The 26,396-nt window shown below is 40.7% G+C and overlaps 1 protein-coding gene across 1 annotated transcript in view; it reads left to right on the forward strand.

The window, feature by feature from the left end:
• The window catches only part of foxj3 (forkhead box J3), an 80,335-nt gene that overhangs the window by 24,403 nt on the left and 29,536 nt on the right, over positions 1 to 26,396 (forward strand). Inside the window, exon 2 of the mRNA XM_073468800.1 lies at positions 8,692 to 9,202. Within this exon, the coding sequence (XP_073324901.1) occupies positions 8,882 to 9,202 (321 nt within the window). The 5' untranslated portion in view covers positions 8,692 to 8,881. The remainder of the gene's footprint in view (positions 1 to 8,691; positions 9,203 to 26,396) is intronic.

The raw sequence follows: 26,396 nt of genomic DNA on the forward strand, positions 1-26,396 counted from the left end.
CAAAATGTTCCTTTAATTTTACATGATTCTATTTACTATTCACCATCAGGAAAGTTGAACTTCCTATTTATAGTCATGTTAAAGCATGTTTCCACTCAAGAAGAGGGGGAATTATGGCTGAGTGTACAAGTAACCACTAATATCTGTTGAGGAGAGAAGCCTTTGTGTTGTCCTCAGTGGTTGCTGTAGTGAGTACAAAAGGCCCTTTTCACAGGTCTTCATGCTTTCAGGTCGAACTGTGTCAGACCTGCGTAACATGCTGGTCACGAGCAGCGTCGTGAAACAATGTCAAATAAGCCATGTTGACTCAATTCACACCAATGACAAACAGTGTATTTTTTTCCCCCCAATACTCATTTTCACACCAAAGTAACCGCTCCATCTGATTTAGTCCTTTCTGCATTTGCTGGCAGTTGGTAACACTGCTTTCATCCCTTCACAAGTGGTCCTACACACACTCAGTGTACAGGTAAACTGATACGTGTTTGGGAAGTCAAACACAGTACAAATTAATTTCGTCAGGTTTATTGAGCTTACATTATTAAACAGAAATGGCAGCTGAAAACATTAAGTGTGCATGCTGTCTGTTTGCGTTAGGCCTCTTATCCCTGACTAACATTTCCTGTGGGGTGTCTTGTCATGTCTTTAAACACTGCTCCCTGCTGGGAATGCACTGCAACCTGATTTCTGTTAATTTGCTTTAAACACTTGGGCTGTAATTCAAATAGTAAAACCAGTTTTATTCACCTTTTTTTGTTTTACTTGCTTCCCTTTTGTGTGCCTTCTCTACTTCTGCTTCAGTCAGTGGTTCCCTCTGTTTGGCAGAATGTTGCAGGGTGTTAGTTTTCATTAATGAGAGTGAAGGTTGCATTTGACGAGATTGAATTGAGCTTATTTTAGTGGATTGTATATTTTGTGGCTAGTTTACCTCAAACACAAAACCAGTGGTTAAAAAAATGTTGCATGTCAGTAATCCTATTTGTCATTATAGTTTTACAGATGTGAAATGCAAGTCATTGTAGCCGAAATAATTAATACTAAATATTCAGTATGAAAGGGGGATATGATGTGACAGTTTTCAACATGTGTAGTGACTATGGTATGAAGTAATAACTGTTTCACAGAGCTTCACAGAGTTTTCCAATGCTTTCGATTGTAAGCACTTTAAGGTAATTTTAATATAATCAAAATTGTGCATGTTTACTAAGATGCATTACCTACCTTAGCAGATGTCAGATCTTTGAAAGGTGACTTCCATACTGTACTGTAGAACACATTCAGCAATTTAGAACATCCCTCTGTTTTCTCTGGAAGATGCTCAGTGGTGTTATAAAGTACCATCTTACGCCATTCTGTTAGGACAAACTAGTTTAAGCCATAAAACCCGCTCAATGGTGGGGTTGTGTTTAGTGTAGTTTTATCCTTTATTGTTGTTTTATTTTGAGTTGGAGGGACTTTGGCATATCTGCAGCATAACCAGAGGCTCATTCGGGTACATCCCATTTCCCAAATGGATATATAGTACTACAGATAAGAGGAAAAATATGTATTTTTCATTTGGGGATTAACTGGCTCTTTTAACTATGTTACATTTACCATAAAGCATCAAACTGTAATCATGCAGATGTCACACATGAGGCGCTTGTCTTTGATTTAACTACCTAAACACTCTAATAGCAGTTTCCACTGCAGGAACTTTCTCCGGGGACTAGGAACCTTTTGAGGAACTTGGTGCGTGTCCACTGCAGGGATCAGGTTGTAAATGAAGATTCAGCAGGGACATTATTTTTTTCCACCCAAAACGTACCTGCTCAGGTGTTTGCACTTTAAGCCCAGTCCTCAATGTTCCTGTACTTTTTAAAAAATATCTGATTGGTCAAGTACACACAGCATTTTATTTCAGCTGCAAAACAGAGTTTTTTTTGTTCATTGAGCTTTGACACATCAACCAAAAAAAAACAAAAAACAACGCATATTTGTGCATTGATGCCTGTGAATCACTTTATGTGGCCTCATTAATGTTATATGGTTGCATGCAAAAATTATGTTGAAAAACAACTGTCGCTTATTCAAACATCAGCGGACTAATTAGCCTAATCTTCGCGGGTCTTTAGACCGCAGTGGAAACACAAACAACAACAGGCTGAAGGAACCTTTAAGTTCTTTGAAAAGCTTTGGCTACTTTGGCTTTGGTAACTTGGCTGATGAAACAGATTCTTGAGACTGGGCCCAGAATTGTGAAAAGGCTACAAGTACAAATTTCATGGTGCACCTGGGGACTATATTTAGGCAGACTGTTGACTGTGTTCGGTTACTGCTGAACAATAGATTGTTCACAGTAAAGTAGCAGTTGAAATTAATAATTACCATCAGGTTCTTTTTGCTGTAGCAAGTTGTTAAACTGTAACGTCCCACTCCCAACTGTAGGCAAATTGAAAGATTGATGATAGTTTTTGAAGATAACATAGCATTTACATGGAAGTGGATGCAGAAATAACGATAACGCACACAACAAATGCCTCATGGATGCTACATTCGGGTGTGTATTTTCGATATTTACTTATCGGAATAATATGGTAAAAATAAGCTTTTATTCATATATCAGTAATTTTAACTTATTAAACCAAATATTTTTTTAACCAGGATCACTAATAATTGTATGAAGTAGCTTGTGAAAAATCAATTTTGTCTGATGAAATAGGCTACAGCTGTTATTTCAGTGTGACAGATACACATTTAATCCGCATGTAAGTGAATATACATTTCGGATTCAACTATTGGTCAAATTATTGGCAAAAGCACAATACAGCAGTATTTAGATTACGATTTGGGCCAAAAAGACTTGATCAGGACATCCCTAGTTTCTGGTGTTGTTCGACCGTACAATAAACATTCTGACTGAGGTTTGCTGACCCCATTACAGATATGTATGAACAGACATACTCGCATTTATAAAACATCCATTCTTTCTAAATTAGAATTACAATTAAGCAGGTGGTTGCTGTCATTGTATAACATGTTGAAGACAGTTAAGTGCCATCCATTGTAGCAAATTACACTTGAAATATTAATTTCATCCCGAACCGTCCATTGTAAGGGGTACTACTAAAATTTTTAACCGCTTGCTAAGTACAGACATCAATTTTGCAATAGTGTAGATGGGGAACAGCACTGATTTTATGACGCAGTTGTTGACCTGCATCTCAGTACGTACTTACCCAACATGATGAAGTTAACGTAATCTGCTATGTTGTGTTGAGTAATCCCTGGATGTTACTCAACTCGTTGCCTCATTGGAGATCCTTGAATAAAAGAGGGCCTGGCACATGTATAATAACCATGCTGTCAGTTTGATTGAGCCACTTCAGACTTAGTAGCTGAGACACAAAACACAATCACTGATTTGCTGTCAGTGCTCTGTTGGCAGCAGGAACGATGATAAATCCTGTCAAGAACTTGGTAAATTAAGATGTTTCAAAAACGCTTTCAGTTTCTCATTCAGAACCAAATCTGCTATTAATCCCTGGAGGATAAAGAAACTTTGAGTGTTGAATAGAGAATGAATTTGACCATCCATTTCTCCCTCTCAGTCTTGGAAAATAGTCTCAGTGCTCCGTTCTAAAAACAAATTAAAGTCGAGAGAAAGAGAAAGAAGTTGGCTTTTTTCTTTTTTCGTTTGCGACAGTGACTGAAACCCATTTTCCTAGAGCCAGATCAAAGTGGCCCGGTGTGTGCAGGATCGCAGTCTGTTCCCCTGGGCTAATAATCATAGCGCCTGAACTCTTGGACCTCTTCGATGCACACTCAGTTGCCACTCTCTGCTCTCTGCCAGGCTTGATGCCAGCATCATGGTGCCCTTCACACCCTCCCCTACTGCTTCATCTCCCCTGGCTTTTCTTCTCATCCTTCCTGCCTCTTTAATACTCCTCCTTCTTCCCCCAGACCCGATGGTGAACATACTCAGACGGTCCTCCCTGACGTGGCAGCAGGCTGGGGCTTGTCCCTGCTCTGACTGTCCCACAGCCTGGCGGGGTAATGAAGGCAGCAGGAGGGCCGCCTTACTGCTTGCCCGTGTTGCGCTTCATCATTCCTGCCACAGCCCAAGGTTCTCTAATTAAGACACCGACTTGGCCCGGCAGATTATGTAGCAGCTGGATCATTAGCGTAGAGGGTCAAATGGCATGCGTCTTCGTGTAGCGGGCGGAGCGCCTTTCATCAACCCATGTCTCTGTCAGCTCACCTCCATTGGCTACCAGAGGGCTCTGCCTGCTTCTTTTTCCTGGCTACCCCCATTCATACTCGGTGTTGGGGCTCAGAATGAATGGGATGCCACGTCGGTATGAATGGAAACATTTACATCATGACCACCAAGAATTGCCTTGTACAGACTGTTACACTGAGTTGCCAGTTCATTAGGTACACCTAGCTAAATCTAATGCAAAAATACACCAGACACTGTCTGATAAAGGATGATTTATAGCCATGGTCATTTGTAGACTCTAGTTTTGCAATGCGGTTACTAATCAATTCATTGTTTAGCCTGTGCCCTTCAGAGTTGTTTAGATCCTAAGATGATGTCCTCAAATGCCTTGTGTTGTCCAGCCAGTGACCTGTCCAAAGGAATTCAATTTTCAATTATATAAAAAAGAGAAAAGCTGCAAATCCTTACCTTAGAGAAGCTGGAACCAGAGACTTTTAGTTTTTTATTTTTGTTTTTTTAACTTAAAATATTGTTGAAAATATCAAGTAATACAATGCGTGTCAATTATATTTCCCTTCATTCAGTTGTTTCGGCTATGTTCTATGGCATAATTAAAGCTAATGAGGTGGACAAAATATTAGCAACATCCGATAAAGGGTGTGACACATTCTTCATCTTTTAAACAAAACGATGCATGGTCTTGATGAGCAAAAACTGTAACTACTGTATATTATTTTAACCACTTCCAAGTGAGTGACTAACTGAAATCTAACTGAAATCACCAGGTTTTCTATAATGTGCTTAGAATATGTCAACCTGCAATATGTTTATATGCACATTGGGTGTTAAATCTTGCATGCTAATGTCTGAATTCACCTGTGATCAGTTCAACATTTATAACATTTCAACATTTCTGAACGTGAGCTTTTTATGTTATAGTTCTATTGTTGGCACATTGAGATTGAGAAGATTTTTTATTAAAAGATAAATATACAAAGGATATAACATGACAATGAGATGCAACTTCTCATAGCTTGTAGGAGAGTAGAGGAGAAAGACTGTAGTAAACATTAAATATCACAGTGTTCTAGAAATATTTGTTTATTTCTTTTTAGATTAGGTGTGTGTGTGTGTGTGTGCGTGTGCGTGTGCGTGTGCGTGTGCGTGTGCGTGCGCTGTTGGACAGGAGAGAGTGAGAAAGTGCAGCTGGTGCCCGTGTATGGAAACTGCAGAAAAGAAGTATTGAAATGGTTTCAAATATTCAATATTGATATATCAGTGTTTTGACAGCACTACTGGAGGCCCAGTGAGATGAATGGAGCTTGATTGAAAGATGTGCTCTAATTATCTATTTTGGCCATTCCAGTGGTGCCGCAGATATTCAAATGGATGATAATATATAGGTGAATATTCAAAGTCAAATTTGTTTTGTATTTCAATAGGCTGCCATTCAAAGAGGAAAATTACTGCCATTAGGAGCATGTGAGTCACCTTGATTTCAGTTACAGGGTGGAGATATGTTGTGTATGATGTGTTTGTCTTCTCGGTGATGAGGAACGAGGCTGACTCACCTGTTGGTAGTCAGTCAGCAACCCTGCTCATCTATCAGTCTGCTCATGACTGCCGAGGTTGGGAGAGGTCCCTGAAAGCCTTTGGTGTTTTCATCAAAGAAGAATTAAAACAAGCACATTGAAAAGTAAATAACCATGTCTTTTTCCAAGAGAACAGATTAAAGTGAAACTCAACCCAAAATCTATCTTTGAGTATCAAAAGGCTTGAAAGGTGCCTACAAAACATTGTGTTCTTCTCATTGAATTAGAAAAGTTGTGGGCAGCTTGATATCAGGCAATTAAAATAGATTTCAAACGCAACATACTCACATAAAGGAATAAAGTATCAAATCATCCATAAAAATTCTGAAACCACCTGTACACTGTTTTCTGCTTCTTTGTTATCTACCTCCATACTTGGTATGTTCCATACATTCACTATTTTGCCAAAATATGTCTAAATTTGCTGTTTAATTTTGCCCCCTTTGAAGTAACATTTGGCTTTACTTTGGTGAAAATATATCAGTTTGAATTATGCTGATCAAACATGTGAACAGTGCACAAGTGGATTATGCTCTAGCAGTGTTTTGACACCTTCAGACTTACTTTTAAAAAACAAAACAAAACAAATTATATTTTCCACCAAAATTAGCGGGTCTACACAGGTTTTTTAAACCCGGTACACCTGTAGAAATCACCTATTGACCCCATTCCCACTTCCTGCAGGCAAGGCAGCCCGTCTGTGATTATTTTGAGCATCACAACCGCCGAAAATGGCTTGTTTCACTATCATAATTTTAGCCATTTGGTCCAATAACATTTGGAAAGTCTAGAGGAGCCGCACTATTAAATTATTTTATCCCCATTCAGGTTAGCCGGGCGCGAAACTGCAAGTTAGCCTGCATGGTCGGTGATCCAGGTATTTTCATACCCGGGAAGTCAAACTTTTTTGGCTTCAAAACATCACTGAACAGCTTTCATAGGAATGAACAGGGCTCGGCCTCCAAAACACTGTGTCCAGTAATAAAATGTCCTTAATAGACCGCATCCCAAATCCCTTCCTTATTTACATGCCACCACCCAATGTTGATAATGCGTCATCACTTCACGTGGCGGAATTTAGCGTGTCAACCTGGGTCTTACGTTTAGATCAGAACCGAGGCGATAAAAATCTGTGTCTACTGCAGAGTCAATTGACCCGAGTGTAAATGCAGAGTTTACACATTCCCATTGCACACAAAAGCCTGATCTTAGCTGGTTTAAGTGGGATTTTTGACCAGTGGGAGTATTACTGACATGAATTCGAGGTGACCACAGCAGCTGCTCTCCATCAAAGCCATCTCTTAAGCCTCAAAGGGATCGCTTTTGATTCTCAAAAGATAGTTTAGATTGAGTATCACTTAAAAAAAAAAAAAAAGACGGAATCAACGTAACGACATTTTACTCAGAAAACTTTTACAGTGCCAAATGAAGCCCAACACTGATTACAAGAGAAGATTTAAGACCGATGCTCTACTCCATTAATGATCTTCCCCCAACTGGTTTTAGCTTCTCCCGTCTCAGAATTCTGTTTGGATGTATGAAAAATGCCTTCATCATCTGGCTCTGCCCGTCTACACTGATAGCAGATATTGAATTGGCTGCTGGCCACTAGCTAACCCCTGCTGTGAGAGATCAATTGAAAGGGACAACCACAAACTGCTTGTGACTTACAGCTGCCAACGCAGTTTGCCCAATTTAGGAATTTCTTACTATTCCTGCTGCATCTTGAACCACCAGCAGAGGCCAAAAAAAATGTTATTTTTAAATTCCTCGCCACCATTTTTCCAAGAAAGATGAATGCAAATCAAATATGGGATTTGCAAACTATCTGCTAATGGATTGGATCTTTTTAAATGACTACAAACCTGTTTGAAAGTACCATGTTTTGATAAAGACAAAGATTATGATCATGAAAAGAACACAATTTGAAGTAAATGTCATTTTGATAAAATGTGTCTGAGCCACAGTTTTAAAAAAATGGGATAAATGGTAATAATTTAGTGTTATTCCACACTGCACATGTTTGAAAGATAGGGTATTTGACCTATTGAGTGCCGTCAAGACTGTATTTATTCTCATCCTGACAGCCTGAGTGCACACTCAGACTCACACATGCTCGCACACACAAAAACACACTTGTGCGTGCATGCTCAGTCGAGAGAAAAATCCCACAACTTGTTGAGGATTTCTCGTTCTCCTGCCCGTTCTGTTTTCCCCCCCCCCTCAGCCAGATTGCAGTGTCATCCTGCTCGTTTTTTGTATTTTTTTTACCCCAGATGCCCCAGTTCACCTACCTTTGTAACTTTAGGCCTTTCTACTCTGCCCCTCTATTTTAAGACAGGCAGGGCAGTGTGCCAAGAGGGACAGAGAGACAGGCTGTTGCAGGCTGCACTCTCTGCACAGCACGGCCGACACGCAGGGCCGAGGAGGGTTTGCAAGACGACACTGGTTGGCTTGTTTACGGCAGAGGCTCCGTTTGGGGGAGGAAGAGGAGAAGGCAGGCGAGCTGGCAGGCAGGGAAGAAAGGAGAGGGGGTTTACTACCCTCAAGAGAGTCGGAATTCCTCCTGAGCCATTCCCCCATTTGGCTGGCAGTTGTGAAAACAATTGCCTGGCATTTACTCTCTCTCTGTGCAGATGGAGTCCCAGCTATGAGTCAGCTTTGAGAGCAGCAAGTGGTGGAGAAAGTGGTGGGCTTGTGATCTGCTGCACAGTGAATATAAGCATACTTTACAGAGACACTTGGTTTTTGATGTTGGGCAGATGGTTCAGAGTTGCTTCCTTGCTTACATTTCTTTTCGTTCTCTGCAGTATTGCTCATATGCATATCTTTTGTCTCTAACGTTTAGTTGCCTCTTGTGAGACTAATAAAGGCATGTCTGTTTTTCTGTTTCTCCAGAGTTGACCTACAGAAGACGATATGCTGATGTCTTGAGCTGAGGGAGGCTTCATCTTCAACCTGTCAGTCGTCTCCATTTGTTATTCCACTCCTGGTCCGCTCTCCATCAGCAACCGAGCGCCAACAGCAACCACCTCCAATTCCACCTCCACCTTTTCCCCACCCCCCTCCTGCCCAGCCTGCCGTCACCATGACGTCGGAGCTGGAGAGCAGCCTGACCTCCATGGACTGGCTTCCTCAGCTGACCATGCAGGCGGCCATCCGCAAGGCAGACGCCCAGAATGCCCACGGGCCAGGCATGGGCAAGAAGAGTACCCTGCTGGATCCTAACACCACACTGGACCAGGAGGAGGTGCAGCAGCACAAGGACGGCAAGCCACCCTACAGCTACGCCAGCCTCATCACGTTTGCCATCAACAGCTCGCCAAAGAAGAAGATGACACTGAGTGAGATCTACCAGTGGATCTGTGATAACTTTCCCTACTACAGGGAGGCGGGCAGTGGCTGGAAGGTGAGAGAAAGACACATCTGGCCTTTATTTTAAGCTGATGCAGCAGACTTAAAAGTTTATTGCCATCATGATGATGACAGAGTTGTACTCTGGTTAAAGTGGGGCGTCTGACTTTAACTCTGATTTTATGTCAAACCAAATGTGACACATAATTTCAGTGCTTTTGAAAACTAAAATTGGATGTCCTTTTGGTTGTTGCGATGACAGATATACTGTTACTTGCATCATTTTGTTCACTAATGGAAATTCTTCTTTGACCTTATGTTTTGTAGTAAGCTATGGATAGCATTTGTAGAAGAGGTGAAATTGATATGCCTTGACTTAAATCATTGTTTTGTGGTCGCTGGGTATCTTAAACAAAGTGAGATGCCATTGGTAATCACCATTGTCACTTAGAGAGAAACTATGAGTGCGCCAAATCACACGAAGTGCCTCACTCCCCCGAATGAAAAATGGTGCAGCCCTGAGAGAACCATATGAAGTGTAAAACCCTGGATTAATATTCAGAGAAGTGGCCCCTATCTGTGCGAACACACACTAAATAGCCCATTCATGGGTGGTATTATTCATTGCAGATGCCTTGATAGGAGAAGGCCATTATGCAGAAGGAGAGAGCCAGTGCTGTGTCATCATCTCAAGGAGCCCATGATATACTGAGATGAAGCTATGCTGATTGCCTTTTAAAGGGCCCAGATGGAAATTGATATTAGAATGAGTTTTCCAATCAGTCGACGTTTATTGGAAATAGAATCTTAGGCACTGCTTTATTGCAGTCAGACAAGATGTATGAAGCCCATTTCCTGGGGCGACAAGATCTGGCGTGCACACAGCCTGCGTGTGTGTGTGTGTGTGTGTGTGTGTGTGTGTGTGTGTGTGTGTGTGTGTGTGTGTGTGTAGGTGAAGGGGAGATGAGAAAGCATGTGTTATTGTAAATGGATTGATTTTAGCTTTTGTGGCATGCCTTTTGTAAGGAAATGAATTGTTTAATATAGCAACCTTTGTTTCCTCCTTTACCTTCATCATCTCGTATTTAGTTGTCAGAAACATAGCAGCACACGTGCCATTAGTCTGCATGTATTCCTGTGTTGAGTTAAAGCCATTTTCACTCAGCACTGAGGTCAGCTCTGTATTTTGTATACCGCCTACCTCCTTTGGCATTGAATTTAACCATTCATTGCACACTAACGATCTGTCTCTCCAGACATGGGCACAAGGTTGCAGCAGTATTTTCCACTATCTTTGTTGCTGTGTTAAAGTTATTAACAAATCAGGCACTTATTGCTTAGTCTGTATCCATTAAGATACTTTTATATTCCTTTGTGTTGATAGAGCAACTCGGAGTAAATCATCATTTAGGTGGGTTGAAGTGGATTTAGTGAAGTTTTATGCACATCCACAGATTTTATTGCTTGGAAATATGAGGGTGTGACTGACCAGCCCAACTAAAATAACTGTAGATAAGACACAACATTTAGTCAACACTTTACACTTTTTATACATTTAGAGTGGGTGGCCTCAGTGGGAATCAGACTGGTGCTGCTGGCAGGGTTGAAGCTTTGCTCTACCCACTGAGTTACAGTCCCACTGTAGATACAGCAGGAGGGACCACGTGATATTAATTCACCAAAGCTTGGCTAATGTGTGTGGCTGCCTGTTAATGTGCCTTTAGTTCTTTTCCTGTCAAGTGTGGCCTTATCCTGAAATCAGGTGCTTATTTCAGGATTTCCATGGTCAGGAAACACCATGGGACATGCTTATGTAATTCAAACCTTGTTTTAATGCTTAAAAATAATAATTTGCATTCAAGACTTGGAAATGTCATGAAATGCTAATAGAAAGCTGGTCTTTACTATTATTATTATATATTATTATAAAACTTCAAAATATACATCATAGGAACTGTCTTGAAACTCTTGCAGAAATGCAGCTGCAGTTTTCAGATTTTTCTACAACCTTTTTGGTTGCGAACCAGTGAATGGATTCAATCCTCTTTGGGATTAACTGACCAAGGCAAATTTCCAATATTGGAAGTAAGCATGCAGTTTGAGAAGTGTGAGATCATGGAAGATGTTTTCTTTAAATTCACAAATACCCCGTAAAGCAAAACTGATGTTGTTGCAGGGTTGTAAGCTAAAGTTCACAGCAAACTATTATTTTCAATGCATTTGTAAAGGTTGCACCATATGTAATTTTACAGGAGTACAGGAGTACGCTTTGTGAAAAGCGGTTGCAGAAAGCACGACTGTTAAGGGTTATGTGCATTAAATTCATGGCACTTTATTTCACCAGGATAATCCTCTCAGTATCAATACTACTTTCCAGTGAGTCCTGAGTACATAATGCATAGTATTATTCAATGTGTTTATCCATTAATTACTTCTGTCAAGGCTTTTATGTTTCTTTTAGAGCCAATGAAATTCAATGGACCGACAGGCCTTGGATCAAGGAACAATTGATTACAGATTTTTGTGATTTCCACCATCACATTACTGTTGTTTAGTATCCACGGAGACGAACTATAACAGAAATATATAGTGTTGAGATGGAAAGGGTTTCTATTCAGTGTCAGGTGTAATGCAGATCTGTTGACGTAACTGAGATGATGTCTTGGCTATAAGAGCAAGTTAGCGAATTAGTCAGCGTTGGTGGAGGTTGACGCTCTTCAAGTACTTTCTAGTTTAGTAAAAGCTTGCACAGATCAACAGATTATGGCCTCAATGTGGGCTGCAACTGTAGAAATACCCTCACATTTAAAAGTGTGAAAAACCACATCACTCTAACCAGGATGCTGTACAGCGCAGGAAACAGTGAAAAAGCGGTTTGAAGATGCGCTCATAGGCTAGAGCCTGCGTCACAGTCTCTCTCTCAGTTCTTGTTAATAGGGTGTTTTCCCTGCAATAGTTTTTTTCTGAGAATCTAAACAACTGAAATAATTTGTATTAAAGTATATGTAAAAACCTTCTCATTGCATAAGACTGTGAATGAAGTCCAATAATATTGTTTCCATGCTCGGGGCATTTGAACGAGCTCCAGTAGCCTTAGGTTTGTTCCTAATGTTTTTGTGCTTGGAGAATTTTCACAACCCATCACACAAATCATATTTTCATCTAAGCTTGTGCAAAAGCCAGGGAAAAGTTTCTCTCTCCCAATCATCACGAGCTTGTGCTTTTTTTTTTCTTCTTTTTTTTTTTTTTTTTGGCTTTAAATCCCTCAGAGAAGCATCTTTGGAAAAGTAGCATGTACACCTAATTGAAATTGTATAATTCTGTAATATCCATGCAGTAGTAATGTTTCCCTGCACTGTGACTATTAATATGATATGAATCCACCTATAGTGTGACTGAGTAATGCATGTTTGTGTGTGTAATTAGTTGGAAGCAAGCATGCCTGGGTGGGGTGAATGTAGGTCGGATGTAGTCATCGCTCCTCTGTTCCCCTGGAGATGTCAGTCGCAGGAATTTGGGACTCAGCGCACGCATGCGTCTGTTCTGTATGATAATGCAAGCTGTGCCGGCGAGATGAGACCAGGCTAATCTGGGCACCAGCAACTCATTTAGTCATCTCAATAGAACTCCATTAGCCTGCGCTTTTAAGAAATATCAATAAGTGCTGTCAATAAAAACAGATAATTCATCAAGGTCAAAAAATATGAGCGCTGCCTTCGAGAGTGCAGAATGTGTGCTTGGCATCTATGAGCAAGCCATTAGATGGTGCTTTTCTTAACACTTTCTCCAGCTCTCTGAGGTATTCATATTTTGCAGGTTTCTCTCAGCAGTCTTTTGTAAGATTCAGCATGTATACTGCAGCTTCTGCGTCCTTCTGTTCATTGTATGTCAAGCATGGATTCTTGAAGAGCTGCCAGTTTCCTTAAGGACGTTAATTCACATACTAGGATTCCTAAACACATAATTTCAAGAAGAGTATAGGCATGTTTGAGTACTGCAGTATATTGTTTCAATGTGTTCCTGATTTGTGTTCTCTTGGTCAAAGTTAATATCTATTGCCCATTTTAAAGCCATCAGGGGTAATGTAAGCTGGTCCAGATGACTCCTCTACGATTATAAGGTAAATGGGAGCAGTCCTCGCCAACTTCAACGTCAGCAGAACATGTCTCTCTTCCTGTCATGAGCGCTTCACAAAGATCAGACTTTGAATACTTTGAATAGATTTGATATTCAAGAATCCATAAAAGCATGCATGTTGGGACTTTTTTAAAAAATAAAATGTGTATTCTTTGTATGATTAGTGATGGAATTAACAGAATAGGGGATGAACATAGTTTTGAAAATCTGGTGTCACAACTTCTCGAATCTGCTCTTTCTCTTCACGGATGCAGAGTCGCGTGTCATGAATAGCAAATCAGCGTTCTCTCACTTTCGCTACAACTGTTTGTGGGGCAATTGGTGCATAAATGATGTGCAGACGTGTGGCTTCAAGACACTTCAAGATGACAGCTGCAGGAGAGGGGGTATTCCCCTTGTCTACCTCTACCTGCATATCATGATGGGCAGTCTGGTAGACAACTAGAGAGCAAACCATAGAGGTTAAGATTTTATTGAGGTTTCTGTAAGTATTGCTTGTCAATTATATATTGGTCCTTTTTTTGGAACATCATCGTTTACTGGAGAGATGGTGTTAAGTAATGACCTGTGACTAAATTATTTGTTTAAAACATTAAATTACAACAATTTTCAATGCAGTCTGGTGAGATGTTATCAAATTCTAACTAACCAAATCAAAATCAAAGATAACGGCTTAAAAATCCTTTTTTAAAAAGTACTTATTCTCATGAGAAGGAGAAGATGACATTCTTACTGTAAATGAGTGACTGAGTGTTTGAAACTTGGATTGTAAATTGCCAGAAAATGTGTGAAACCCATATTAAATAGTCACTGTTAGTCGAGAAGTATTTGTTGCCAAACAGGATATACTACATTTGAGAAAACATTTTATTTTTTGTCTGTCATGAATTTAAATGATTCACTTTATTGATATTTGCAAATAAATGTACTGATGTCAAATTAACAACAACATTTAAGCTCTCAGGTGTTTTTTCAATAATACCTTCATACTGGATTGGCTAATTTAAGCAAACAGACTTGCTAATTGATCTGCATGGATGTCTTAACTGATTGCAGTCTTCCTCAGGCAAAATATGAGACTCTGCGGAGTGACAGTGTGTGCGATTTTCTTTTCTGGTATATTTTCTGTTAAAAAAACTGGTCAGGAACAGTATTGAATAGAGACTCCACATACACTCTCAAATGTTGACCTCCATGCTCATCTCAAACCTTCTCCCGGCTCCTCGTAGGCTCACTTCAGGCAAAGTGTGTAAATTCCCCTCTGCATTTCTTCCAGGTGAAGAATGCCAAAGAAAATCTGGAGCAATTCTCAACCAGTTTAGAAATGCTTGAAATGTTTGCTCTTGAACTTTAGCTGTTGAGGAGATTGTTGCTACTGGCATGATTTTATTTTATTTTTTATTTTTTTCATCTCTTCCACACCTGTGTACAGGAGAGAAAATTAGCTGGAAGAGAATGTAGGCTGCTGTTGATTGCCTAACAAACATCGAATCTCCCACTGCATTTTCACTGAGGTCCATAGCTCTCACATGATCTTGTTAACAGGGAAGTATAGCTTTGGTCTGTAAATCGTCCAGTGTGCAGAGATGGGGCACAGAGCTGCCTTCTGCAGGGGCCCTGGACCTTGCTTTGATCTCATTATAAAATGCAAATACGCAGTACCCTAAACAGATCAAAGGTTCAACTTCCCATTGGATCTGAGGCTTAATAATGGCAGCCTGGAGCAGTTTTCTATTTTTTAAGAAGCGATTTGGGTAGCTACTGGTCCTCCAGGACATTATTTACTCTGGAGATAATGTTCCTGCTTCTGACTGGTGACTAGCCACAGCTCAGAAAATCCCTGCTCCTGTTGCTTATTTGAATAAGATTGGTCAGGTATGAGAATTTGTGCTTCCTGCCCCTATCTCACACCTCAAGCTTAGGTTTGCAGGGCCTGAAATCTGAAAGTGTAAAATTGCTTCGGTGCTAGACTCTCTGATACCTTCATCTGCTTCCTTAGCCTGTATCATCATTACACCGTAAAGCAAGCATTTAAATTTTAAGCACTTTGCTCCTACTGAATTTTTCAGCAGCACTGATACATATTTAGAGCACTCTGTTCCTTTTGTAACAGAAGCACCAACACCAAGTCCAAAATAATCCTTTTCAAAAAGTTCATAAGTTTCTCCTTTTCAGTCCAATGTCATATGAACCTTGGCTGTGATGCAGTCCAATGAGGTGATTTTTAGCACTTCTGTCTCATCCTGGATTCCTCTTTAATTGTAGAGACAGCAGAAGTGGCTGCATGCTGGCCCGGTGCTGACTTTGTCAGGTGGTGGGAGGGGTAGTGATTCACTCGGCAGCCAGTTTGATCCTGCTGTGAGGCGGGTTCCCGTGTCAGGAAGCTCCAGCCTGGCCACACGCCCACCAGCCTCACCTTGCACCCGCCTACCGGCGCCCCACCGCTCACGCTCTGGCCCTTAGAGTGGGCGGGGAGAGCAGGCTGGCAGGCCTTGGCACGGATACATTTTGGCAGGAGCTGCTGTCCCCACACTCCACTGAGTGAAGTGCTGACTGCAGTGCAGAACATAAAAGGCCTGAGGCTTCTATCGCTTCCTCTTGTGGCCTGCAGGCCTGTGTAGAAATGTTGGCTTCAGTTTTACTTGAAACTGTAGCTGTCTTTTTGACAGTCTTGGCCTCACAGTTCATCCCCTATATATATGACTTCTGTTATCATTTTAAACAGTCATTAACCCATAACAGATCCCTCCCATCTGCTCTTCTTGTTCAGAGAGTTGTGGTACAGCAGCTGGTTGTAAAAGCAGTTGACCATGGCCATCAATTGATTCAGTGAACTTCCTCCTCTGTGATAATGACTTCTGTTGAAGTCAATGCCTGACTCACCGGCTGGGACACACCACTAGTGTCCCCACGTTTTTTTTTTTCCTACCTCCTAAGAATCATTTATAATGCAGATAACAGTGGACAATGATGGGCTGTTGATCCCTGCACACATTCTTAGTCACAGCCTCAGGCCTTTGAAAAAACTGTTAGTCAGTCTGTATTGTTGAGGCTTGCTCTTCAGTTGGTAATTATGGAGGAATATGAAAGGCCAAGGCTGTAGATCTGTCAGCATAGTCAGGTCTGTTGGGTTGCTAGTTTTCCTCATGTCCCCTAGTTAGTTAAAGGTCCAATATTGTGTTAATTTTCAGGCTTATATATTTTATTCTGGGTGTCTACTAGAAAAAATCACAAAAAACATAATATGTGTCTTATATTGTCTATTGCTGCAGCACTTCTATTCACCCTTTATTTGAACTCTCTGTTTTAGCACCTGTCTCTTAAGGCCCCTGTCCTGATAAACCCAGTCTGCTCTGATTGGTCAGCTCTCACAGGCCTGAGTAGGAACCGCCGATTGTTTTTTCGCATCAGTTCTGCTGGTGTTTTGCAACCACAGTGTGCTGTGAGCACGGCTGAGGGCAGTGACTGTATAGTTGTAACATCACAAGTTTATGGAAGAAAAAAAAGACGGATGTCTCTTAGTGGATTGAGTGATTTTTCCTACGTAGTATTTATGTAGCACCTTGACCTGCTTTATAATCAAAAAAGACATGGATATCTGGGACCGAGGCATGGCTTTTGTGTTCTTTGCAGAATAGAGGTTTGGATATGAGAACTGTAGAGTAGATGGAAGTATTTAGCTGACTGGTATTAGTGAGACCTTTTAAGACTCTTAAATAACTGGGGACAGGGTCAGGATCTGTAATTCTATGTCTTTTCCAGAGCTGTTCATTTATGTGGTGACTGAGATCATCACCTCCAGCAGGCCGTGCCGTTGCTGTGTCATATATCCATAGCTTGAAGTGCAGATGGGCAAGAAAAGTAACCCCAGTCTCACAGTTAAAGTTATGAACTGCAAGGAATTTGAAGCGCATTTCAGAACAACTCCTAACTGGAAAAATCATTAGCTAGTTCTTAGATTTTTCAGAGGGGAAGATGAAGGGCCATAGGGAGCTGCTCAGAAACTCTTTAGTCATCGTTCCGTGGCTAGAAAGATTTAGACAAAAATAGCACTTTGCTTTCCCTGTATTTTAACTTAGTTTTCCCAGTGATCGGCCTTCTGCCCTCTATCATTTTTCTACTTAGTTGGCTGTCGCCTTTGCATAATGTGTTGTACAGTAAGAGCTTAATATTGCTGTGAATGCCTGTGAATATTGCCAGCCCATCATGGATTGTCTGAAAAGGAAACAGGAAAGTTTTCATCCTTTTTTGAATACTGTGGGTTTTTAGGGTGAACCTTTTTTTTCCTCGACTGATTATAATTGTAAAATTGGTCTGTTTTTACTCATGAGCTTACAAACATTAAACAACATCAGAAAACGTTAATAGCTTAGATTTTCTTGTCATCTATTGTTAGCCCCTTTATTTGAAAGTGATTAGAAAAAGCTCTGCTCTGTTGCTCTTCTGAACAGCTTTCCCTTACTGGAGAAATCAGATCCTTTGGGTTCGGTCTTAAAAAATGGGACAATTTAAAATAATTCAGGTTAACAGCTAAGATGCTTTTCCAAATAAAAGCTTTGACATAGTAAACTGCAAGTAACCACAGTATGAATATAAAGTAAAATTGGTGATGGTTATAATTAGTTGGCTAACTAGTTTGTAAATGTAAGCAAGACTTCCTAATGCTGCTAAAAGAGGACAGTACACATAGGCTGGGTTGAGCAGGCACGGTCTTCAATAAATCTTTACTGCCTCAGCTATTTGTCGGAAGATAATGAACACTTTCTTTGATAACTGCCCATGTTATGTACATGTTCAGTATATCACAGTGATAATGCCCTTCCGGTGTGCTAAAACAAGAAAACGATGCACTCAGTGAACTCTTATTTTGTGCTGTGGAAATGTTTGTTATTTTCCTGTACCTGGACACGTCACCATGTGATACATTTTAGAGGCAAATTGTCTTGGCATAATTTGTACTTTCAATATCAACTGCTCTTCTCCGTTAATTTGCTTAACTTGTGCTAAATGTATGCAGCCCAGCACGGTCAGAGCATCTGGATGCATTACTGTAGTTCGGTGATTGGTTAGGGTAAAATCAAATCCTCCCCTCCAGGAAACTGCTAATAAGAAGGCAATGTCAACCTGAATAATGGAGTAGTACCATAATGGCTGTTCAGTCCGAATATCAGGCTACCTTTGTTTACATTGCGATCACAGATGGTGCCTTTTAACATAGCCTCTTGTATGTGCACTGATTTTTTCCCCTGACAAGGAGGCAGAGAAAGGAGAGGGTTATGCTGATGAATTCGGCATGCTATAAATAGAGCGCAGTCCTCTGAATCCGCCTTTAACACTGAATCTGCCCTGTTAAATTCATCTAAGCTGGGTTAGACCCGCTACTGCTGCAGCTGGCTCCATCTGTATATAAGATACAATTTTCACAACTGTGTTAAATAAACAAGGTGTGATTTAATCTTAACAAATATCTTCCAGTGTGAGTGTGATTGATTGATATTTTTTTATTTATTTCTCTTGGTCTTTTTTTAAAAATGTAATTAATAATATTCATAATTAAGGTAGCCTGCTCTCCCTGAAGAACGGTTGCCTCCTGTGAAGCGTGCAGCTAATTTATCTGCCAGCACTGTGGCGTACAAGCAGCGTTTCCTTTTTGGAAATGAAAGGGAAAGAGGCTGCAGGACTAATTAGCAGAGGCTGGAGAAGGATCTTTTAGAAATGTCTATAGCAACCTGGGACTGCTGATAGGGTCAGAGGTCTGTAGCTTGACTGAGGTAAGCCGTGTACTGAGTGTCCACTTAGAGCGACTGGGAGCTCGGCCATGCCGCCTTACATCCAGACTGTAGGTCATTCACATCTGATAGAAATTTTTAAAAGGAGTAGACTGGCCCTGATGATTGCCATGTTGATAAAATCTGCATGGCAAGTAATTATCTTGGGAATACGTCATTCCATTTCATCTTCGTTCCAATCCACCCTCTCTCTTCTCTTGGCAATTATTTAACCCCCCTCACCTTCTGTGTCAGCTTCCCGCAGCTAATGGCTTCACTCTGCTCTTCACAATCCTTGCTCTTTTTTTTTGGAAATAAAGGCGAGCAGCTATGTCTATACACGACTCTGCTGCTGCTCTCTGGTATTAAATGCTGCTTATTGATAAAGATGTCATCGTGGCAGAGGATATGTAGGAAAGAGGGTTTTTTGTCCATTTGCCTTGTCAGTGAAGCAGGATGGTTGTCTCTTATCCCAGAGAGATATTTGATCATCCTGCTGGTGCGTCCTCAGTGGGGTCAGCGGTCTGTGAGAGGGGGACAGTGACACAGCTGCGGCAGCCGAGTGGAACCAGTGATGGATGACATGCCAGAATGGGCCGCGCTGCCTTCCCAGGCGCCTGTGTTGACAGGCTCGGCTCTCGCATCTCGCATTCGGCATCAGTAGGGCTAATCGTGGGTCATGCTGGCCACAGATGTGACACGTGAATATCGCTCCTGTAATTGCTCATTTGTCAAAGTCACATTCTCAAAGAGCACGTTTCCGCAGCTACATTATTGAACAAAACTTGATGTAATGGACAAACATAAAAAAGAATCCGATGAAATTAAAGCGGGGCAGTGTAAGCATTTCACACTTTGTCGTCTCAGGCAGATTTGCCATAAGGAGGGTGCTTAGGAAAAGCATTCCTGGTGTTTTAAACTGGCTTCAGTTGATATTATTATGTTAAATGCACAAATGATAACATAACAAAATATGTAGTTTGATGACACTGTAAGTAGTGTGGGATCATGGGAGTTTTTCTTCATTTTTATACAAGCACCACTGCAGATGAAAATAATTGTGGTCCAACCAAAAATAGTGAACAATAGAGTGGCTGGCTAACTAGTTTGTCATTCTCTGACATGTCATCTGGTGTTTCCTGTTTCCCCGAAAGTTATAGTTAGTAGAGGGGATAAACAAGATATGGTGCCATTGACGGAAACAAATCAAACACATCGTTACCTTGAATAAATTATGGATTTTTCTGTGTTTTAAGGAAACATTTTGGATAATCAGTACACAACAAAACAAAACATTACAAAGGTCCAGTCATTCAAATGTACGTGGTATGCCTTTTACAATGATCAAATGACACCTTATACTTTGCTGTGCTGTTTCTCTTTATTCAGTTGTACTTCATAGTGTCTTTCAGCTCACTGTTTTGGTTTTCCATCTCCTAATTTTTTGTGTTTTGGTTCCCTCGCACAGCTCTCACACTGTTTTCGGACACAGCAGGCAGCTATTTTCAACAAAAAAAGCTCCCAAAACCGACTGTACATTTCCTATGCAGCACCAAATGGCTGTCAGATGTACTGACTAATAGCAGCTGAACATAGTTGAGCATTTAGCAGCTAAAGATACATATATTTTTGACATATGTCATGAGTGAGTGGAAAACAAATCAGAGCTAAAAGAAGAGTAAATATCGGTGTTACATTCGTCAGGTGGACACAAACACAACTCCAATGAAAGGTTGTTGCTTCTACCTCCTCCAAGTGGCTGAAAGCAAAACAAAAATGTATGGTGTTTTAACGGATTTTTTAAAAATGTATTTATGTATTTATTTTTTTAGCTAAAACACATTTTCAACCAAGGGCCACTTAAAACTTTATTTCTAAGGCTAAATATGATGACTAGTGTAAATGATATTCATTAATTTCCTCCTTCTTCTGGTCCGAGGGCGATGGCTACATTCTGTGTTACTACAAATGTGTCGGCTCCTTTCTAGTAGTATGTAAATTGTTTTGTGAGCGTGTGTGTTCATGTGTGTGCTCGCAATGATTATAATCCAAGCCCTGGCTGTGAGCCCTTCAGCCTGTGCTCCACCAGCCGCAAGGCCACAGCCTCTCCCCACCAGTTAATTGCATCTGAATTAGTCCATTAATGTGGCCGTGTAGAGGGATGAAGGGGTGCACGGAGGTGTCTGGCCTCTTTTGACCACTGCAATGTATTATTAATGGGTCAGCAAGTCTGGCAGCTCTGCATTAACTTGGCTAATGGACTGTAGGGTGGGTCTGTGATTCCCTTTCAGAAGGAAATCAAATCTAATACATATTACAAAAAAAGCTTCTCTTTGGCTTTTTTCAGAGTTTGTTAGTGAGCGCAGAGCAGTGATTCTAAAATGAGCCGTGGATTTGCGCCCTGCTGACAGGTTACTACAGGGAGTCCAAGGTTACACTGAGTCATCACCCTGTGTTTGTCATGGAGATGTACAGTAATGTACTTTGCTAATGAAAAGCTAAGTATCAGATCAGATTAATACGGATGATGGTAAATGGCTTACTTTTTTCCTCAGCTTGTGTAGTAGCCTTCAAGCTGAGTGTATTCAAGAGCCTCAGGGATGAATGTTGTAAATCTAAGAGTGACTTTCATGACACAAACACAGCCGATTAAGAAAATGAAGCCCTTTATCTGGCTGATCTTCATCTTTTGCACCCTAGTCAGTTTTGAAATAGACTCAGCATCACCAGCAAGGCTAAAGCAGCCAAAGCCAGAGTGGTGCTCATGTCGAACAGGTGATTTCCCTCCGTATGATATTTAAATATCATACTTAATTCAGATGATAGAGTTTCTTTAACTAAATCACAGTTAATGGACTTATTTCTTTGTCTGCACAGAAATAATATTGGTGCATAGCTATAATCACTGTTTGTTTCTCTACAGTCAAAAGACTATGCAAAGATAGAAGGTTAAGAAGCGCATGTGACTGTTTTATTTATTTGTATTCTGATGGTAACGTGCATATTGAGCAGCAGCATAAACTCTATAATGTTTGTGTAGACATGCAGGAAAAATAAAAGGTCAAAACGTCTCAGTTTTTCCTCAGCTCAATATAGTGTGTTTTCACTACGTCTGTTTTGCATTTTGTCATCCAAACATCACATTTTACAGTTTTGGTATGTAGATGTAAAATTTGCTCCTTGCTTCTTAAGCCCACGGAGTAAAGAATATACAGTGAAGTGGCGCACAAAAGACTCTCTGTGCCGCTACTTAATTTGTCTAACTCTTAAGTGGACAGTTGGCACTACCCCGTCACCATTAGTAGCTGCAGTCAGTTCTTCATTGTTAGTGGGCACTGTAGTCAGCAGGCTGCTGTGAGCCATTGTCAGAGGATAGCATCAGAGGCTCTTCTTCTGGCTGATAATTAAGTGGCGTACTGACAAACGGCTTTCATCAGATCCCTCATGTGGAACTGAGAGCATGCGAAGGCTTTCAGGGAGGATAAACCAGAGGACGTCACTTTGCCTCCAATCTTTCATGGCCTTGTGCTGCCTCTGCAGTGGAGGAGGAAGGGAGAGAAAAAGCGCCCTGTGTAGCACAAGAGAAAAGTGTGAGCCCGCATCGCTCAGAGAACCAGACTCAATTTACAGCGCTGTGAAAGGCGGCTCTCTTTTCAGATATTGTCAGTCCGTACTGTACCAGTTTCTCAGTTTGTCTCGGGCGACCAAGCACACAGTATGTGCTATGTCTTTTTTTCCCATTTGAGAATCTGTCAATTATTTTTGTTTCCTCTTGGCTGATGCAACTTGTGATGACTTTAGGCGCTGAGTGCACGAGAGTAGACAGACTGACAGAGTTTGACCCCCTTAAAACATAAAACATCCCGTCACTACAACCTCCCTGTGCTCAATCGTCACCCAAAAAAATCAAGGTCAGGATCAGTTCTGTTTGCAGGCTTCTCATTTTTTTGATTTTATGAGTAGCAATATGTACACTTCCATTACCTAGAAATACGGCTGCACGATTACTCAAAATATAACCAAAAATTGCAACAAGTGAAATATCCGAAACGCAAGAAGCTGAAAATATCTAATAAAGGTAAAATGTGTGATGAAACAGCATTATAATGCAGCACGGTAGTGCTGCAGAGATGCCCTGGGCAAGACATCCTGTTTTCAAGAAGTAAGATAACATGTTTGTTTGGTACAGACTCCAACAAATGTCACACCATCATGATTTTAAAATTTTGTGAAAAAGAAGCATAAAAATCACTGTCTGTGGAGAAAAAATACATCCCATTATGATTTTTCTGGACCATTGGCTGAAATAAGTATCCGGAGCAGATAATGTATTTTTTATTAGTATGATATGGATAAAATATGTCTATCTGTACTCGTGGTAAAGGAAAATCCTCATTGGGTAGCTGACGTGCTGAAGTTTATTTACTGCTCTTTCTAATGAATAATAATTATTACTTCTGATCAACTCATATCAATTTCAGGCTTAGATCACCAACTTTGTTCCATGTTCCCACTTCTAGTTTATGCCCCACCCATTCCGAATACAGATACAGATAATTAAGTTGGTTGAACAGTTAAGTATACAGATGCAGATGATGGTGTACTCACTCATCCCTACTGCCCTAATGTGCAGTGCACTCTGGTAGGAGTGGATGAATATCGCAATATTTTTAGGCTGTGTCACAATACACATCTCGATATTTTGAAATCTGGCTTCAGAAATGCTAGGACAAGATCAAATATCACAATATTTCAGACCAAATACCTCAATATTGATATTGCAATATTATAGGGATGATTATTGGTACAATGACAAAATATTAATAAAATTTGATTTTTGAGGATATAATAATTGTCAAAGGCCATTACTAGAACAAGAAGAACTGTTTGTTGTGTTGAGTAAGACAACACTTATCATGTTAAAATGACATTCAAAGTCTAAGATGATATAAATTCTCATATAATAATGACATATATCATACATTGCCCAGCTCTACATTATGTTGTCTGTATTAGTTTGTTAGCTAACGTTCGCTCTCGCTTCGTCAGTTGCTAAATTGTGAGACCAAGAGCTAACTGTATCAGGTAGATGACATCCAGTGACTTATCAGCAATTACAGGAAGCAGACAACTACAAAGCAGATGCCATTAAATAACATTTGACATTTGGAAGTATTTAATGATTAAAGCAGTGAGAAGGCCATTTAAGGATTTGCAGTAATGTTGCTGTAAGTTAACTTGAAGCATGATTCTTGATTTTCTGCAGTGGATGTTGCACAGGTTTATTTTCCTGACTTGATTTTAGTCCTGCCACATCTCAACCTTTTCATTCCTGCCTAATCTACTATGTTGTACCGACCGGTTTACTGTTCAGTTGTGTTATCTATCACTCAATCCTGCCAATTTCCAGAGAGGTCGGTGCCCATCATCATTTCTCCTCCATTCCTTTTTGGTTCATTGCCAATGACAACCCCGTCGAAGGTCAGAGATGTTCTGAAATAATCCACTTAATGGAATAATCCTACACTTCTGCACGCCGCACTGTGCAGCAGTGATCGCAAGTGTAGCAGCAACACCAGAGGTTGTGCAAAGTGCTTCGACTGTGTGCAGTTTGGCTTTGAGCGAGAGAGTGAGACAGAGTGGGAGAGACACAAATATCGGCAAAAGAGAGAGACAAAGACGGATAGCTCTCTGAAGGACTGTGATCAAATAGGCCTCATATGAGTGGCTCAGGGCTTTTGTTGTAGTGTGACCTGCCATTCAGCGTTGCATTAAGTGAATTTTTCCCCCACAGCTTTTCAAATCTGCAGCGACTGCCTCCCAATTTATAAGGGGAATGCTCAAATTTCAAACGTAGCATTCAAGCCAGGACTGTAACCTCGAGTGCACCTAGAAAATAATGCAGAAGTTTGTTTTTTTTTTCCTTGAATTTTTGTACAGGTCCGTTCCAAGGTTGGCCTTAAAGCAACAAAGCAGGTAGGGAAGGGAATGTGGGCGCACGTGTCTGAGTGAGATTGAGTTCAGAACATTTATATTGGAGCATTTGGTCTCTAACCCTACTGCTTCTGTTGAAAAGGGAACATCCTTGGTGCAGCATTCATAAACTTCTTATATGCCACTAGAGAACTATGGGGTTTTTGTTTTGGCTCCGTCTATTGTCTGAGCTCTATAGGATGCAGTATCCCTGGATTACCCTCAGCAAAATTACATGGCAGATAAAGTTGGAATTTCTGTGCTTGCTTGGTGTTATGGAGGAATCCACACTATCAGAATAGGCAGGTTAGCTCATTGTCTACTTTTACTGTATGTTCGCAGACCTCTTTGGTTAATGTGTATCCGGCGGTGGTTAATATGTAGACGGCTTGGTCTAATATGACCTCAGAGACAGTCTACTATTTCTGTAGACTGCTGTTAGCTTGCTTGTATTTATCTAGAACAAATGTCACACCTTACACTTCTTTCTGAGGCGGCATTTGTCCACTGACGAAGCACATTTTGTACCTGCAGCCTCACCTGTCTATCCTCTTTACCTTTCCTGCAGTTTGAATGTATGGCTCTGGCCTCTGGAAACCATACACCTGTGGAGGCTGATGCAAATCAGTGACCTCAGTTGTCATCTCAGTTGGCTCCCCTGTAGTTGCAGGAGGAAGGTTGACATCTTTGATTCTTTTTTCTTTGTTTGTTCTTTTTATGTTCATTAATTCTGTACTCTCTGTAGCTCTTTTTAAAAAACAATCCTTATAATAAAGTCCAAGCATTTCCAAGGGTTTTGTTGCCGTCAATGTTCTCGCTTCTCCTGATAACATGTCCTTTTTGAGGCCACACATGTAATCGCTTATCAAGCTAATTTCTTTCTTGCATGTATTGCCCTCATTATATTAGCCTGCCAGTGAAAAATGGGTTTAATTTAGCCAAATGTTTACTGTTGGAGGAGGGGGAGAAAAATACAATTTCCCCAAAGTGTCATCTCCTTCTGCAGAAGTGGCTGTTGAGTTTTAATTACTATAATACCTCAGTGTGCTACACCAGATGACCCGAGACTATAAAGCAAAAGTTAGCGATCATTTTGATTTTTCTCATTTTCTTTTGTCTTTGCATTCTGGACGTAGACGTAGAGCTCTCCTAGCGTGGAGTAACAGGTTATTATATGTATGACAGATTTCACCTTGGCATGTTATTTTTCTGCGGCAGGCAAGCAAAGTGTTCATGTTTTATTAAAACTACATACAAGTGAGTAAAGATCAGAGACTAAGGGTTTTGAAACCTAGCATGCCAACACATTACTACTAGATGCCAAGGGAGGCAGATCAAATGCCTTTGAAGATGGTTAAAAAAATGAAGTTG

Source organism: Pagrus major, chromosome 6 (assembly GCF_040436345.1).
Source record: "Pagrus major chromosome 6, Pma_NU_1.0".
Lineage (NCBI taxonomy): Eukaryota > Metazoa > Chordata > Actinopteri > Spariformes > Sparidae > Pagrus > Pagrus major.